At 34.7% G+C, this 14,718-nt stretch overlaps 1 protein-coding gene across 1 annotated transcript in view; it reads left to right on the forward strand.

Annotated features, from left to right (window-relative positions):
• Window positions 1–14,718, forward strand: part of PSME4 (proteasome activator subunit 4) — a 101,161-nt gene that overhangs the window by 80,534 nt on the left and 5,909 nt on the right. The window contains exons 33-43 of the mRNA XM_060026616.1: window positions 1,157–1,310; window positions 1,861–1,930; window positions 2,782–2,907; window positions 3,440–3,592; window positions 5,475–5,579; window positions 6,126–6,217; window positions 7,096–7,227; window positions 7,601–7,809; window positions 9,590–9,675; window positions 11,548–11,676; window positions 12,714–12,869. Of these exons, the coding sequence (XP_059882599.1) occupies window positions 1,157–1,310; window positions 1,861–1,930; window positions 2,782–2,907; window positions 3,440–3,592; window positions 5,475–5,579; window positions 6,126–6,217; window positions 7,096–7,227; window positions 7,601–7,809; window positions 9,590–9,675; window positions 11,548–11,676; window positions 12,714–12,869 (1,412 nt within the window). The remainder of the gene's footprint in view (window positions 1–1,156; window positions 1,311–1,860; window positions 1,931–2,781; window positions 2,908–3,439; window positions 3,593–5,474; window positions 5,580–6,125; window positions 6,218–7,095; window positions 7,228–7,600; window positions 7,810–9,589; window positions 9,676–11,547; window positions 11,677–12,713; window positions 12,870–14,718) is intronic.

Genomic DNA, 14,718 nt, shown 5'->3' on the forward strand with positions numbered 1-14,718 from the left:
TTCTTTGAAGTGTATAAATTACAGTTCTTGATGTCAAGTATTTTTCTATACAAAGTATAGAAGTATAGGAAGATTTTAATACGAAGTGTGAAATAATATTATAAAGGGAAAACAGTTGACTTAGTAAAAACTAGTGATAGCAAGTATTTATAAAAATAGATGGCTGTTTATGTCTTTATAATACATAAAATGTGTAGCTTTATGTCTTTATAATACATAAAATGTGTAGTTTTTACACACTCTGGGTACACATGTCATCTACTTACTTATCTCATCAGCTAAGCAATTATACTAGTTATTTATCAAACTGTATTTCAAAGGCTTAAAATACCATTACCATTTAATTCATCAATATATTAAGTGTTTCTTCCTCAGTAGTAGGATTAGGGGCAAGATTAATTTGATTTTGGAGGGAGAAAAACATCATTTTTATTACTTTGGCTATCATTTTTTTTAATCTCTGATAACTCCTGAGATATTCAAACAGCTGTCTTCAGTTTACCCGCAGCCCCATTTTGGGAGGGAGTGTAGCTGTGCACCAACTACCACCTTTATTTTGGAACACTATAAAATGATGTTAACTAAATGTGGGAAAGACTTTCATTTCATTATACTCTCTACTACTAATTTTGTTTTACCCTCACTTGAAACACGTTTGTAGGTCTCATATTAAATGAATATTTAATGGTCCCAAAAAACAAGTGTGTGTAGGTGCATGTGTACGTGTGTGTGAGTGTGTGTGTGTGTGTGTGTGTGTGTGTGTGTGTAAAGAGAGAGAATGTCAAAGTGTACACATGGTGAAATGTTAAAATTGGGGGCATCTGGTTGAAGAGAGTATATGGGAATTTGTTGAGTTCTGTAATTAATTAATTCAAACCTCAAAAGTTTGAACAAAATTAATCCTTTTAATTTTGGTAAAAGGGATGAAGTATGGATCAAACTTGACTCTCTCCCCTCAAATAACTATCCCAACACCATTTAGTGGATAATCCCATCTTTCCTTCTCTGATGTGAAATGCCTCATATGTATGTGCTTTTGCCTTGAGCGAATTTTAACAGAGTCTTGTTATGAAGATAAACTCACACTAGCACTATTTGAGAATAATTATTGCACAGTTATTTTGAAATTCATGAAATGTAATTGTCTTTTCCTTAGGTGGATATCCTAAACCCACCCAAATTGTTGCTGGTGATAGACCCGATAATCATTGGTTGCATTATGATAGCAAAAGTATACCAAGAACTAAAAAAGAATGGGAGTCAAGTTGCTTTGTGGAAAAAACTCACTGGGGATACTACACCTGGCCACAGTAAGTTGCAACTTGCCATGCACCTTATTATTAAACAACTTATCTTTGATATAATTTGTTTTATCATCTGGATTTCTAGGGAGGTTCTGAGGCAGTTGAAGCAGTTAGCGGTACTTTGTCACCAGAGATACACAATCTCTAGCTTTTTCCGTCTTCCCTCTTCCTCTTTTTCTTTGTTCTTGCCAGTGCTATGCCTCATCCTGCCTCTTTCCTTGTCTTTCCACTGAAACCCTTAGACTTCCTTAGTCCACCATTATACATCTAAGGAGTTTGTTAATAGTTGCTCTAAGTTATATTCCTACCTATTAATACTACACATGTCTAAACCAGCCCCAAGAAATACTTATTTGTCTCTTATTGACACCAATAATGTATGTCATTAGGATGCAATGACCTAAGATTTTTAAGGTGGAAGACTGAATGATATGCTCGTAACCCACAACTTAGCATCTCATTAGAGTTCATTAGAAGTGCCTTCTAATGCTTTCTATCCAAGAAGCTCTAATGTTGTTTCCTATGTGTATTACAAATATAAACTCTTACTGTGTAGGAATATGGTTGTTTATGCTGGTGTGGAAGAGCAGCCTAAGCTGGGCAGAAGCAGGGAGGATTTGACAGAGGTAAGCATTTAATTTCACCACGTGTAAACACTTACCTGGTTCAGATGCATCTTACTTTTGGCCTCTGATTTATATTTCAAACTAAGTTCATGGTTTTTTTTCCCCCAATTTGTGTATTGCAGCATAATAAGTATTGGTAAATGTGCGCTCCCTTATTCCCCCCAACCGTCCCGCCTTCTGTTAGGACCAGTTAGCACAAGTCTTCTATATCTAAGGTCACTCCCAAGTTACTACCTACTTAGCACTCGGGTACTGGCTTTAATTTTTTTATTGCGTATAAATGATGGATACTCAGTAAATAGATGTTTGTAAATTTAAATTGGAACTTCTTAGTCTTTATAGAACTTCTTTATCATTTTGAAAGTTGATGAAGGGCTTTTAGGTTTATGTCTTCCTTAATTAAGTTAATGTTGTAGCTTTTATTTTCTAATTCTGAGCAAAGTTTACCTTTTAACTGCTGATATTTTATAAATATGGAAATAATTTGCTGGGGTTTGGTTTGCAGTTTGGAGGATTTTCCTAATTTGCACAAAAATTGGCACAATAGCATTAAGTCTTCATTTCTCAAGCAGAACATTTTTGGTTTTATTTCTCAGTTTGAGAAGTGGAATCCAAACTTGAAGAGCTGAAGGAAAACTTTTAGCTATTCTTAGGATTTAGCATTTTTAGGAGGCAATATTATTTTGGTTCCAGAAAGGCTCTATGAGAACTAAAAATTCTTTAGAATAGAACAAAAATAAAAACTTACTGTTGAGTTTCAAATCTTTATGGTTGAATTTTAATGTTTTCAGAATCATGTTTTTAAATAGATTTTAATCCCTGAATGTTGTTCTTTTTTTTTAACTTTACAGGCAGAACAGATTATATTTGATCATTTTTCTGATCCTAAATTTGTGGAACAGTTAATTACTTTTCTATCTTTAGAAGACAGAAAAGGAAAAGATAAATTTAATCCTCGACGGTTTTGCCTCTTTAAGGTAACTATGTTATTTACATACCCTTTTCATAAAGCTTAGTGACTGTCAATTTGTAGGTTCATAAGTTTTAAAGTATTTGTTCAAAGTTTGAGTTTAGTCATCTGTTATCTTTATCTAAAATGACTCTGGAAGTAATGCCTATCATATTCATCTTGGCTTAAGGTCTAGGACTCAAAAAACAAGCTTTTTAGTATTTATCTCTAATATTTGTAATTACCAGTAGAAGCAAAAGACCAAAACCCACAAGACTATGTGCATTTCATGTTTATTTGATTTTTTTTGAGATGTGTGTGATATTTTTAAGGTTAGAAATTAATTTTTCTTTCACTGATCATATTTTAATATAATGTGGCAAATGACAGTGTTTTTACCATTTTAACTTACAGATATTGTTAAAACAGTTAAGTTCTATAGGGGAGAATATGGAGTTTTTTAAGCACAGTAGTAATAACAGCAAACAAATATAAGCATGTGATACTGGAGATGCTATTCGTTTGAGTACTAAAGAACTTTCTTATTTTTATTTGCGTAGGGTATATTCAGAAATTTTGATGATGCCTTCCTGCCAGTTCTGAAGCCCCATTTAGAACGTTTGGTTTCAGATTCACATGAGAGCACGCAGCGATGTGTTGCAGAAATTATAGCTGGTTTAATCAGAGGCTCTAAACATTGGACATTTGAAAAGGTGATGTAATTTGTATAGTGCATTCCCTCTTAAAGCTGCATTATCCATTTATGCAACAATTCCCAACGCGTTAGGTATTAACACCTAGCTCAGTCCCTCAGCCTCCGCCACCACTGTCCCTCTGCCAGCATTCCGGTGCCACCTCGGGCTGGCGGTCCTCAGGAGGGAGCAAGGCGACAGGTGGCCGGGCGGGCGGCTGATGGGGGCAGCGGCGGGGCGGACAGTGGTCCTATCTGCTTGTCTCGTCTCCATGGGGTTAGCCCGTGGTGCTGTGAGCTCTAAGGTAGACAGCAGGTTGTGTGTTTATCAGAACATATTCACGGCTGCGTCGAGGGCACACACATCTTTTAAAAAAAGAAAAAGATGTTAACACCTAAAATATGAAATGTTTAACTTTATATTGCTTTTGAGTATAGGTCACAAAGTCGTGGTCTGTAGGTGGCATTGAATGTCTTTTAAAATCTGAATTATTTTCTATCCTGTAAAAAGGATTTTAGTTTCTCTTGAGAAATGGGAAGATTGTGGAATACTGGCCCCGCATTGCTGCACTGTATCAGTTGGCTGGGGCTGTGCGTGGGTTTCTCCCTTCCTGAGGCACTCTCTAGCCTCTCATTAAATCTTTTCTCTTAGCCTCTGTGCTAATTTACATTACTCATTTGGTGTCGTAGATGGTTTGAGTTTGATAGCCTTGTTTTGAGTATCCGTGTTTTTAATTGTAAGATTAAATTTTACATATCCACCCTAAGGTTAGTTTCTTAGCAAGATGCACTAGACTGAAAATAACCTGGTAAAATGTCCAGAATGCCTGAGTAAAAGGTAGGCTGCCATTTTTCAAAGAAAAGATGCAAATATTGTTTCTGGTAAACTTAATTACACATACTTTTTAGGAGGATTATCAACACTTTTTAATATATTAATTTAGTTATACATATTCGAATCATGTATTAAAGTATTCGTTAGTTTGTAATATTGCCATTTTCCTGCTCACATATGAAACAATTTTATTTAAACGTGTCCATACATATCCTTGTCATCCTGTCTCTGTCATTTTTGAGTTACCTCATTTCTAGAACACGTCTCCTTTCCGTATAAGTTATTTAAGATATAGCTTGTCTTTTTCTTTGTATTCAGTGCCTAGTGCTACCACTGGAAATTTTATCCCAAGCCCTCTCTCCCCATTTGTCCTACATAGGTCCTTTTGACTAAAGTATAGTCCATGGACTTGCAGCTTGGGCATCACTTGGGAGCTTATTAGAAAAGTAGGATCCCAGGTCCCACCCTGATCTAATGAATCAGAATCTGCGTTTTATCAGGATCTCAAGGTGATTTGTGTTCTCACTAAACTGTGAGAAGCAGTTTAGTGTTTAGACACATATATATATATTCACAGTCTCTGTATAACTGAACACTTTTAAAATGCTATATATAGTCATCCAAACTTGGAATTTAAAGGTTATACTTCAGGCTAATACTAAATTGTATTGAAAAGTCATTGCTTCCTATATTAGGATTCAATCAAGTGACCTCCATAAGCATGCAAAATACAGAGATGATTGAGGTTTTGTTTCAGCCCAGTGTACTATGTCAGTCCAACATTTAAAGAGAGAACTTTTTAACAGTATGAGAGATTTTGTAAGAAACCATATAAAGTGTCTCCTCTTTTCTGATTTTTGTTTTATTTTTTTGGAAAAAGATGGCCTTATTACCTGGATATGTATCATGGTAACATGGTGAAGTTACTTTCTTGGATTATTTGGGTCTTCTAAGAAATAAAGGAAGTATCAGGTTGTGTATTTGTATGTGTGTGTTTGCAGAAAAGGATAGTTGAAGAAAAATGTTCTGAGTATCGTTAACTTTTTCCTGTGTATTTTGTTTTGAGTAGGTGGAGAAGCTTTCAGAGCTTTTGTGTCCTCTGCTTCGAACAGCATTGTCCAACATTACAGTAGAAACTTACAATGACTGGGGAACTTGTATAGCAACATCCTGTGTAAGTTCATTTTTGTGTCTCACTGATCTATTCAAACTGTTTCATACCATGTCTCAAAATGTGTAAAATCTCATTATACCTCTTGAATCCTGAAATTTTATCATCTTACATGACTGGAGATGGTTCTGTTTAGCTTTTTACATAAGCCTTGAGTGATAACTCTTAAGTGATTGTTATACCTTCTCTGCCATGGTAATTGCATTTTTAGATTAAATGACAAGTCAAATCCTATATCTAGAAGTGTAACTTACATACAGTAAAAGCCAGATGAAACAAGGTTATAGGTATTATTTTTGACACCTTTTATGTCCAGGGCAGTTATACTTTGATTTAAGAGAGTGCATTTAGCTAACAATTTTCTCACTGTTAGTCTTTCTAACATGAGCTATAAGAATACATTTGGATTTGACTTGCCTATGAGTTTTAGTTTGATTTTCTTCCTCTATACTTATATTTATTTATATTTCTAAAATAATGATGTCTGATTTATTTGAAAAATTGTATGACCTCTGTTTTAATTGCTGCTGCTTTATCTTTTCAACACAGGAAAGCAGAGATCCCCGGAAACTTCACTGGCTTTTTGAGCTACTGTTGGAATCACCACTGAGTGGTGAAGGAGGATCCTTTGTAGATGCATGGTAAATAAGAAGGAAGCTTATGAGGTTAACAAAAGATTTTACAACAAAAGATAACATCTTTGTTCTTTATGTATAAGTAGAAGTGAAATGTCTGTACTCCTAAAGGCTACATAATGTAACACTGTCTTCTAGGAGATGACCATAGTTCAATTCAATACAACATATGAGTCTAAATACAGTTATTTCTCAATTGAGAACAAGTAGGAGAATTGGAGGCAGCCTGAGCAATTCAAACATAAAGTAGGTCCAGCCTACTCTGCTGTCACATCTTTTATATCAGGACTGCTTTTTTGTACCATGACAGTATTACTAACTTCTTTATCACATGTTCTAATTTTTCACTGTTTCCTATTAGGAAAGAAGATAGTAATCCTTTTAAGGAAAAATATACTTGGGCATAAGGAGCTACAAAAATTACTGAACAAGAGAACAAAATCTAGATAATCCTGTAACAAGAAGAATCATTTTTTTATTATTATTATTAATTAGTGAGGAAACTTCTGATGCTTAGAAATTAACTCAATGAGTATTCTAAAGTCAGTGTTTCCTTTGATTTTATAGCAGTGGATATGAAATGAGATACAGAGAAAATGATGTAGAAAAATTAATAAAATCTTCCTAAAGGTGCTATTCTAGATTGTTAGTTTGGAAATGAAACAATTTTAAGTGGAATACAAACATCATTAATCTATACTGTCAACATGTAAAAGCAGGACTTCCCTGGCGGTCCAGTGGTTAAGACTGCACTTCCACTGCAGGGGACACAGGTTTGATCCCTTGTCAGGGAACTAAGATCCCACATGCCACAGAAAAAAAAAAAAAAAACATGTAAAGGCAGAGAGGGGCACTAACACAACTCTACTGTGCTTTACTTTTAGTCGACTCTATGTCTTACAAGGTGGCCTTGCCCAGCAGGAGTGGAGAGTACCTGAGCTATTGCATAGACTACTGAAGTACTTGGAACCCAAACTCACCCAGGTTTACAAAAATGTCAGGGAAAGAATAGGGAGGTAGGTATTATTTTCTCTGTGGTGTGGTATACCTCTTGAGTTCTTTTTATCAAATTTTAATGTCTAGTAATACATACTGGTTATGTTACTGTTGAGTTTCATGATAACCTCTTCTTCAGATTTTGTTTTATATTGTATTGTGGGACATTAGACAAGAGTCTCTGAATGTAAAATAGAATGGTAGTGTGCTCACAAGCCAGTGGGGAGTAGTCGCCACACTGTAGTTTTTAATACCTCAGAATTGTGTGCACAGGCACAAGACCCTCTCTAGGGATTGTCTTGGGAAAATTTACTTTGGTTGGGTTATACTTTTGAACCTTAGTTTTATTGATAATGTGGGATCTCTTCTTATTATATGTATTTTATTTTACAGTGTGCTGACCTATATATTCATGATAGATGTTTCTTTGCCAAACACTGCACCAACAGCATCCCCTCGTGTCCCTGAGTTTACTGCTCGAATTCTAGATAAATTGAAACCCCTCATGGATGTAGATGAAGAAATTCAGAACCATGTTATGGAAGAAAATGGAATTGGTGAAGAAGATGAACGAACCCAGGGCATTAAACTCTTAAAAACTAGTGAGTGGCTAAACTTAGTAGAAACTCCCTCTAAAAACAGATATTTTAGATTATCCTATTGACTTCTCCCCCCTCCCCTTTTTATTATGGTAAAATGTACATAATATAAAATTTATAGCTGAGTGGCATCAAATATATTTACATTGTTATACAGCCATCACTTTCATCCATCTTTATACTCTTTTCATCTTGCAAAATGGAAATTCTGTACCTTAAACAATAACTCCTCATTCTCCCCTCCCTCAGCCCCTGGCAACCACATTCTACTTTGTCTCTGTAATTTGTCTATTCTAGGTATCTCATATAAGGAGAATCATACAATATTTGTCCTTTTATGTCTGGCTTTTTTCACTTTGTGTAATGCTTTCAGTGTTTATCCATTCATCTGTTCATGGACATTCAGGTTGTTTACACCTTTTGACTATTGTGAATAATATTTCTATGAGTATTAATGTAGAAGTATGTTTGAGTCTCTGCTTTCAATTCTTTTGGGTATTGAAAGCAGAATTGCTAGATCATGCGGTAATTCTATGTTTAATTTTTTGAGGAGCCACCAAGCTATTTTCCACAGTGGCCGCACCATTTTAACATTCCAACCAGCAGTGCAGAGGGGTTCCAACTTTTCCACATTTTTGCCAACACCTTTTATGACTATAGCTCTCCTTATAGGTGTGAAGAAGGTATCTTGCGGTTTTAATTTGCATTTCCCTTATGACTAGTGGTTGAATATCTTTTCATTGGCTTATTTTCCATTTTTGTTTCTTCTCTGGAGAAATGTCAAGTTCTTTGCCCATTTTGAATTAGGTTGTTTTGTTGTCGTTGAGTTGTAGTTCTTTCTATATTCTGGATATCAGTCCCTTATCTGAAAATGATTTGCAAATATTTTCTCCCATTTTGACTCTCTTGATAGTGTCCTTTGATGCACAAAAGTTTTAATTTTAATGAAGTCTGATTTACCTCTTCTTTCTTTTGTTGCCTTTGCTTTTGGTGTCGTGTCTAAGAAATTGTTGACAAATCCAGTGTCATGAAGTTTGTCTCTTAAGTTTTCTTCTAAGAGTTTTATAGTTTTAGCACTTACATTTCAGTCTTCAGTCTACTTTGAGGTAATTTTTGTCTATGATATAAGATAAGGATCCAGCTTCTTTCTTTTGCTTGTGATACCCAGTTTCCCAGCATCGTTGGTTAAAAAGACTGTCGTTTTTTTCATTGAATAGTCTTGGCACTCTTGTTGAAAATTGACTGGCCATATGTGTGAGCATTTATTTCTGTGCTCTCTGGCCTATTCAGTTGGTCTCTATGTCTGTTCTTATGTCAGTACCACACTGTTTTGATTAATATAGCTTTGTATTAAGTTTTGAAATCTGCAATTGTGAGTCCTCCAACTTTTCTTTTTCAAAATTGTCTTGATTATTGGGGGTTCCCTGTTGTTTGTATATCTAAAACTTTTTCAAGGATTCTAAGTATAAACAACTAACTTAGTCATCAGTTTTGCTTTGTTAGGATTTTTGAAGGCTAGTTTTAATTTTTAATTTGTGTGAGTGTTTGTAGACCATTAATAATTTGCTGATTCATTCTTTGAGGGTGGCTTCAGTCCCCTAGATTAGTTGATACCATTTGTTATGGATCCTGTCACACTGCTGATCTAATTTGTGAAGTAACACAGACCTCTTTCTTTACATTGAAGAGCTATCAGAGTGGCTGACACTAGCATAGAATCACTCTACTTTGTAGTCTCTAACTGGATAGCAAAGACTGACTCTTTGTGTTTGTTTCCATAAAGTATTGAAATGGCTGATGGCAAGTGCGGGAAGATCCTTCTCTACAGCAGTCACTGAACAACTTCAGCTTCTACCTTTGTTTTTTAAGGTAAGTTTATGTCTGAAATTAAAAATGCATCCCCTTTTGACCTTCAAAAGGAATTTATAATTATCATCAGATGGTTGATAGGTTTTCAGACTGTGTATGATTTGTTTTCATCTCTGAAAGGTAGAATAGTCACAGGAAAATCATTAGGTGTTAGTGGTTAAATATTTGTTGAAATAATCTTTCTAATATTAGGTAAGAGTAGGTTCTTGACAGTTACATGAAAAGTCTAAAGACAGAACATTGTTTCAGTGAGAGCCAGTTTTCAAGTAATAGTTTAGGAAAATATTGATAGCTTTAAAAATAAAAAGCCACAATGACATTTTTGAATATAGCTATTTCTGACTTTCTAATTCAATGTATAATAAATTTGAAAATCAAAATGTTCAGTATATTGTATTTATTTTACATTGCTAAATGGCACTATATATAGTTGGTTCTAACAAATATTTGCAGGAAATAACTTGTGTCTGGTAATCATATTGAAGTATTATTTGATGCAAGATATAACCTGAGGTGGTTTTAATTATTCATCTCTCCAGCCAGTGGATAAAGCTAGTAAACTAAGATTATATAGTAGTTTCCAAAATTATAGTTGGTAGTGATGGCTGTGGTTGGTTGTGGTTAGGAAAACAGTCTGGTCTTATTGCACATTGGGAAGGCTTGGCACAAACATCACCACTACTTGACAATTATTGGTCAATACAGTTATTATTTAAGATAGAGGGCCCTTGTTACTGTTTATTTGCAAATGGCATGCTAAACTTTTCATCTGCCATGGTGTATTTTGTCTTTAGGAAATTTCAAAAAGATAACACTTATGGAAATTTTCAAAGGATTCACTACTAAAATACTTTTTAAAGTGCTCTGTAGGGCCTGATACCCATGGATACCTTTGGGATCTTTTGGGATATAAAAGGGGACAGTAGCCATTAGTGTATAGATAGGTCTTTGTTACTTGTAGGTCCTTGGTGTAGATATGGTTTGTCTTTAGGGCAGTGGTGCTTAAACTTTTTTCCACTACCACATACACAGTGGTATGGAACATGGTCTCATATGTTCGTAAATGGGTAATGTGCAATGAATGTTGGGATAGCTGGAGTTCCACCCTGTTTCTTCACTCAGAAAAAAGTCAGAAAGCAAATAGTATATGAGAATGAGGTTGATAGGATGATTTATTTGAATCCACTTGAAATTTGCAGAAAAATGTGTATCATTAGATTGCTGTACTGCATAATTTGCTAGTGACGGGCCTAACAGTTAACCTGAATATACAAATATTGAGGTTGAGAATCTCCTTTAGGCCTTCATGGTAAGTGGGATCTGGTATATGCAGGCATCAAATAGTTGGGGAAATGTGAGCACTACTGAATATATTTTAACTGTAATGAATTTTTATGTATGATGTCATTACAGGTTTTTAAAATAAGAGACTTTATCTTTCAGAGATAAAAATAACTTTTTTGGGGGTGGGGCATGCTGTGTGGCTTGTGGGATCTTAGTTCCCTGACCAGGGGCTGAACCTGTGCCCCCTACACTGGAAGCACAGAGCCCTAACAACTGGACTGCCAGGGAATTCCCGAAAATAAAATATTTATGGATGAAATATGTCTGGGATTTGCTTCAAATAATTTAATTGGGGGATGGGGAACTACAGGGGAGCAAAAAAATGAAAGGATTAGCCATGAATTTGTCATTGTTGAAGAAGTGATTGATTCATGGGGATTCATTATACTATTCTCTAGTTTTATGTATGTTTGGATTTTTCTGTAGAAGTTGTTAAAATTAAAAATGTAATTTCTTTTATGTAAGGATGCCTTTGTACTTATTGGCTGTTTTTCACTTTATGTCTGGTTTTTTTTTGTTGTTCTCTAGATTGCCCCAGTGGAAAATGACAATAGCTATGATGAACTGAAAAGAGATGCAAAGTTATGTTTATCACTAATGTCTCAGGGGTTGCTTTACCCTCATCAAGTGCCTTTGGTACTTCGGGTGCTAAAACAAGTAAGAGTGTATATCAAACACTTATATCTTTGGTTTACAATTCTAAGAATTTCACAAAGTCAGCTGAGGTACACACAACACCTGCATTCATTTTGAATCTTCTTTTAGTTTGAGAGGAGACATATGTTGACCAAAGAAACAGATTTAGAATCTGTACCTGGCTCTGCCACCGACTTCTTTGACACTGGGCAGGTCACTCAACCCTAAATTTTCTATATACGTAAAGAGCTAATTATTGAAGCACCTTGGATACAAAGTGCTTATGAGGGAGGGGGTGGGCATTCTCTTTTACCATTTCCCCTTTATTTTATTCACTTGTATTTTCTGATCTGTGGTAGAAAGACCTAAGTGAGTATATACTTTCTGGCTGCATTTTTATTTATTTATTTAATTTATTTTTGGCCGTGCCACAAAGCATGTGGGATCTGTGGGATCTGTGGGATCTTAGTTCCTCGACCAAGGATTGAATCTGTGCCCCCTGCAGTGGAAGCATGGAGTCTTAACCACTGGACCACCAGGGAAGTCCTGTGGCTGCATTTTTAGTGTACTATGTGCTCAGCTTTATGTAGGTTACACATGTGTTATATAATATAAAAAATGGACATGTTCCCATGGTTTCCCCTGAAAGATATTTTTTAACAGCCTCAAATGGTATTTTTTTGCAGTAGAATTTAGTAGTTCTCAATTTTGTTTGCTTTCATTACCCTACCAGCTACTATCAAAAGTAAAATAAAATAATGTGCAAGCGTTGGAGGATTTAAGAGTAATTAATTATAAATAATTCTTCTAAAATTGACTTTTATCTGTGTTCCTTTCCCTTTACTCTCAACCATTCATTCATACATTCAGAATAACTAACTTTTACCTGAAATAGCTTGTGCAACCTTTTGTTTAGAAGGAAGTATAAGATGAGCTTGCTCTAGCTATACCTGTAAAAGTAGAGTTATATTGGAAGTCTATATTATTTGTCATTTCACTGTCATCTCATGTTCTTGTCAGCACTGTTTTCATTATTTCTACTAATTTCTCATCCACAGACAGCAAGAAGCAGTTCTTGGCATGCTAGATATACAGTACTGACCTACCTCCAGACCATGGTATTTTATAACCTCTTTATTTTCCTAAACAATGAAGATGCAGTTAAAGACATCAGGTGGCTGGTTATAAGTCTTTTGGAGGATGAACAGCTAGAGGTAAAATTTAGGCTATAGCAAACCGAAATTTAATAAATTTAAAGAAAGCATTATGGCACCTCTTTTAAGAAGTATTTACACACTGATATGTAAAGTAAAAGTAACTTTAATTTTAACATAGCCCTATGTGATTAGTTTTGATACCCCAATCATTTCCTGTAGTACAGATGGAAACAAACATTGGACACGTTCTTGTTCTGGCTTCTCTTTGCAATTGGGCAGATAACATTTATGAACCAAAATTTTCTTAATCTATGAAATTGCAGGTGATAATACTCTACTTACCTTACTGATTTTTAAAGGGCTAATAGGAATGTGTATGAGAGCAGTTTCAAGAGAATGAAAATCTACACATAGGTGCTATTATTCAGTAGATTTAAGATAAGATTGTTGTCCCTTTTTATTTTCCTTGGTAGAGAAATTAAAGTCAGCTTTTTTGCTGAAGTAGCATTAAATAAGATATAACTGTCTAAATTGGCCTTAGGTAAAGAAAATGTAATTGAAAATTTTGTGAAATGTTTGCTTATTTTATTTTATGGACTTTATGGGTTTTCCATATAGTGGAGCACTCCCAGTAATTATCTGTATTTTATTTGAGAGCACTGAAAATAGATTTGTATCCCTAGGAGACTGAGAATGGAAATTTCTCCACCTCCCTTATGAATCTATGCATTCTGCATTCCAGCTTTCTTGTGTTCTGGGAGCAGATATGTCCAGTTCCTAGGGTACTCACCCAGTGGTTATAACTCTGACAGCCTTTGATTAAAATATTTGCAGCTATCTGTAAATTTTTTTAGACTATTCTTATTTTTTCTTCATTAAACTTAAAGGAATGGAAATGGAAAGGTGGAAATCTCAAAAGTCAGTGTTTCCTACCTTTAAATATTATAGCTAAACGGACTGTTTTCTAGACCTTGTTTTAGAACATTTTTATAGATTATTCTTGTATTTTATTCCATGTAGTAGGCTTAAACTTAGCTGTTACTATAAACATAAGCATGACATTTATTAAAACTATCCGTTTTAAAACATGTGGTACTGAATATCAGTAATAATTAGCCAGAAGTATTCATGATAATATTGGGGAAAAAAAACTTTGTGGTAATCTAAATGAGAAATGTTTAAAGAAAACTTTATTAGTTTTAAAGGAAAATTTTTAGAAATGTTGGGAAATTTTTTATAGATAAAAAGCTAAATACCTTTTCTGCTTACCTTGTAAAGTTAATTATTATAGACATGTACAGACTGACCCTTGGAACAAAATATCACAAAAGTAGATGCCACTACTGGGAAAGAGAACAATTCAGTTAGAGGTGTTTGGGTAATTTGATAGCAGTTTGGAGAAAAAAAAAGTAGATTAGAACATCTCACACTGAAGTGTATTCCAGATATAGTATAGATACACCCCCACCCCCACCCCAGCACATACTTTTTACTTAGAGAAAGTAGGAGAAATGAATTTGGATATTTATGTGAACTGTGAGCCGAAAATGACATCCTAAGTATTTAAGTCAATAGATTTCACAGATCCAGAGATGGACAGATCTGACCACAAGAATATTAGAAACTCATCAGTTTAATTGGTCAAGCATCAAACTAGAGAAAAACATAAGACCATTAAGACCTTGAGGAGTAGATGGTGGTGGTGGTATCATACATGTATGGGTGAAAACAATATAAGCAGTAAACAAAAGTCAGACCTCTCTTAATGACCAGAGAAATACAAACTTAAAACAATGAGACTCTTAGTTTCATGTCCTCCACCTACCAAAGACAAAAATGTGTAATAATAATAACCAGTGTTGGTAAGTTAAAACCTAGTATTCCCATTAGTTTTGTATCATAGTAT

Source organism: Delphinus delphis, chromosome 12 (assembly GCF_949987515.2).
Source record: "Delphinus delphis chromosome 12, mDelDel1.2, whole genome shotgun sequence".
Lineage (NCBI taxonomy): Eukaryota > Metazoa > Chordata > Mammalia > Artiodactyla > Delphinidae > Delphinus > Delphinus delphis.